General features: G+C 35.2%; 1 protein-coding gene across 1 annotated transcript; it reads right to left on the bottom strand.

The window, feature by feature from the left end:
• Window positions 1-2,324: 2,324 nt before the first annotated feature.
• EV154DRAFT_605617 (uncharacterized protein) lies at window positions 2,325-2,960 on the bottom strand (the record flags this gene model as incomplete). Its single annotated transcript, XM_051607486.1, has 2 exons — window positions 2,325-2,819; window positions 2,871-2,960. The coding sequence occupies 2 exons, from the start codon at window positions 2,958-2,960 to the stop codon at window positions 2,625-2,627; spliced, it is 285 nt and encodes a 94-aa protein (XP_051453828.1). The 3' UTR covers window positions 2,325-2,624.
• Window positions 2,961-3,977: the final 1,017 nt, after the last annotated feature.

The following is a 3,977-nucleotide window of genomic DNA, read 5'->3' as shown; positions in this document are numbered from 1 at the left end:
TGCGTCCCAATTTCTGCCAGTAGATGATTGACGAGTTGCGCCATCAAAAGAAGCCGACTCGGAAGGAGTTGCTGGAGCTGCTCCAGAAGAAACAGGTGCTTTAGAAGAAGCAGGTAAGTTTGCATCAGTGGGAGCAGTGGGGTTAGTAGGAGGATTGGGAGGAGTAGGAGCTGTTGAAGCAGTGGTAGGGGTAGCAGGGGTAGTAGGTACCGGGGCAGCATTTGATGTAACAGGTACATCAGATCTGGCAGGTGCTGGTCTGTTGGCTCTGGGTCGACCTCTTTGGGTGTGGCCGTTAAAACCGTTGACGAAGTTTTCGCTGGTGTAATTTTGGAAACTCATTTTTTTTAAATTGGATGATTAAAAGGATAGAGAGAGAGAAAAAATGTGAAGGGGTTGCAAATAAAAATTTATTTTAGAAAAAAAAAAACATTATCCTGAATTCAGTAGTCCATTTTGGGTTTTTTTTTCAAATAATAGAAGGGTCTTTGCTACTGTCAGACTTTAATCCTTTATTTGGATAATTCCTTTTTTTTTTTGCACTGAAAAGTTTTCGACCTTTTTTATAATTGTCGTATTTGGGTACGATTCACTTAAGTGTCAGGAGCGGGGCGGGGCAAGAGCAGAACAGAATGATTATTAAGGTGAGGGACAAGGCAAAGAGAACTTATATATCTATTAGTATTAATATATATATAAAAGGAATGTAGGTAGAAAAAAGGTTTATTCAAAGAAACAGGAAAAATAGATAAGATCTTGAATACAGAAATAAGAATAAATAAACATGCTGTTATTTATATTAATTGACAGATCGGGTAAATAAGGGTTCGGGGATCAGATATACAGAGACAGATTATTAGTCATATTGAGTTTGGGACATCTTTGGGGTAGCGGGCATAGATACAGATAATTTCGGGGAAAGATGCAGAGGATAACATGGGCTGATATTATTAATGTTTTACAAGGGAGTTCAAAGGCAGAGGTACAAAGGAAACGGGTGTTAAATGGGTTTGACAAGGACAAGGGATAACGGAGATACCTTATTTGGAACAGAGACGTTAGACAGGATACAATAGTGATGTTTGACAGTGACATGTGTGACAGGAGACAGAGAACAGGGAACAGGTGGAACAGGTCGAACAGGGACAATGGGCTAGTTGGGTTTCAATAATGATCTGAGATATTTTGCATGATAATATACAACTGAAACCTAAGCGGTTCATGACATTAAGAATAATTAAGGAAATCGTTTAAATAAATAAACTATGAAATTAAAACAACCTTTGATGTTGCATATCAGCATACGCTTGTATACTGCTATACAACTACTCCTACTTCGAGTACATACTTCTATATAAAAGATTGCATGATTGGCCTAAATACGATATACGAATGACAGTTGGATACAGAATGCTATACCACTGAGTTACGATATCACCGATCGAGAAGAGAAACTTCTCAGATCAATCAAGAATTATAAGAAAGAGAAACTTAATATTAATAGTTCTCTCAATGGATTAGCTACCCAGAGAGAGAATAGAACAGCTATTAATATAAATGGTTCATTTACTTATATATTGATATAATTATACTGCTGATAAAGAGTATAAAGAAATAGTCTATGTATTAATGGATACCTAGCTTCTACAACCAAATATACAAATATCGATAAGACATTTTATATTTGGGATCGTAATTTATTCATTACAAAGATAATGAATAAATGATCAACTATTATGTTCTATTGCCAATTACACTTGACAAACAAGTATGCATCTTTTACAGTAACCGTTGCATGATCTGATAAATAAGTGTCTCGTAATACTAAAGATTTATTAGAATACTCATGCTCCCGATCCACTGATATGGGACAACGTTATCTGGAAACAATTCTAACTAGTAGTATCCATTTAACCCAAGGCGGGAAACAAAGTATAGATCTATTCCAAAACCAGAAAGGTTGACTCATCATTAAAACTCAGGAGAGTTCTGCAATATAAAAAGGATCAATTATTTCATAGCAGCAGAGTTCTTTTAGTCTATTTTTACCCATAATAAAAATATACTTTTATCTCATTACTTTTCTATGTAATATTTTGTCAAATACCACAATAATTATCTCTTTTTGTAACATTAATTTTTTAATCATTCAAAATGGAATCTGATGTAACATTTCACCAAAAAAAAAAAAAAAACGGACAACGAAAAAAAGTCCTATATTTGGACCATTAAAAACGTTTTTGTGTGCTTGTGAGGGGCCCTTATTTGGAACAGTTTTGTATTTAAACCGTTACAGTCAGTTTATTAAGGGCCCTAACAAGCAACAAAAAAATTTTTTTTTTAAAGATCCCGATTAAGGACTTTTTTTTTTTTTTTTTTTTTTTTGTGAAAGGTTACTTAAGACTTCCAAAAGAAAGCTTTTTCCAAAATCCATGACGTTGCTTTTTAATGACCCTTTTTGAACGATTAAAATATAAAGTTCACTCAAAATGCTAACCTATCTGTTATTATTACAGTAGTTGCTGAATCGCAATAAATTTTATTTGGTATTGATGATGATATGAATATGATTCTGGAATCAGACATTTCTACACTTTATCGACAACAAAGTCTCCACTACAGTTTTATTGCATTCTCGATGTTGCCTGTTCCATCAGATCGTGAAACTCCCAGTGTTGAAGAGGTGCACTACCAGTAGAATTAGCATCGTCTCGTCTGGTTCTGAACGTATCACAGAGGCAAATCCACTTGTTATTCATCGCTGCAAAGTCCCTTCTACCGTTGATAGCGTCACTGGCATTAAAAGCATCTTTCGTTGCCTTGTTCAAGTTCAGCTTTTCTTAAGGTGAGCGAATAACACCCACGTTTACAACGTAATCGGAAAACAACTCGATCAAAACGTTGGTGCTTGCTGAATACCATATGACGAAGTTAATGGTAGTGTACTTTTGGAAAGGCATTTTGTTATATAAAATTGGATAGTTAAGAATTGGTAAAGAAAAATGAAGAGGATCTCAAACACAACTCTTTTATTAAATCAAAGAAAAAAAAATTCTTTTCGCTTATCTCAATTTTTTTAAAGTACCTATTTAACATGAACCCACTTGATAAAACTTTCTTCGACATGATGCCAGAACAACTTTGGATGGAAGATGACGCTGAACATTTCGAAGACGAAGATCAATATTTTAATGCCTTGGTGGACGAAATTAGTGCAATTGACGAGGAGTACGATTTGTGTTGTATCGCAGATGTATTGAATCATAGAAACAATAGAAATACAATATTAGATCTCAGTAGACAGACTGGAGATCGCAATCATGGAAAGATTGTTATGAACGAATAAGAATACTTGGATAAACATTTATTCAATTCAAATGGATAAACGATTGAATAGTAAATCCCGATTGGATCTACTATTAGTTTAGACACAGCTTCGTAAAAGTATAAATACGAGTTCATTCAGCTCGTAATAAAAGGTTATCTTTACTTTGATTATTCTTAAAGACCCATTTGATATCTACAATATTACAATTTGGAAGAGCAAATGCTTGAACAAGAGGTAGCCATTGCCGAAGAGCGCGTTGTTGCAGACTTCGCCCGCACCCAAGGCAACCAAGATGTCTTTTCCTTGTTTGAACTTTGGATCAGGGAAACAATTTTATATGCAACCACTCTTGTCAACTATGACATTTTTTATTATATTTTTATAAGCAGCCCTTGGATGATGACCAAAGAAGTCCACAGAAGGATTGTTAAAACCGAGTGTATGGACATGTATGAAACTTACTGGACAATCAAGCACCCTAACCAGTCAGATGATAGTAACAGCCGCCACAGTTATAGAGCCCATTATCGCATTAACAAGAGTACCTTTGAGTGGATCGTCAATCGTTTAAGTAGATGTTCTGCTTATCTCGGATTGATTTTGCGAGGTGGATACTCTGTGGAAGTCCAAGTTGCGTGTGTGCTTTGGA

Source organism: Mucor mucedo (assembly GCF_025094135.1).
Source record: "Mucor mucedo strain NRRL 3635 chromosome Unknown EV154scaffold_107, whole genome shotgun sequence".
Taxonomy (NCBI): Eukaryota; Fungi; Mucoromycota; class Mucoromycetes; order Mucorales; family Mucoraceae; genus Mucor; species Mucor mucedo.
The sequence above is the reverse complement of the archived record's forward strand: the minus strand, read 5'-3'. Positions and strand labels throughout refer to the sequence as shown.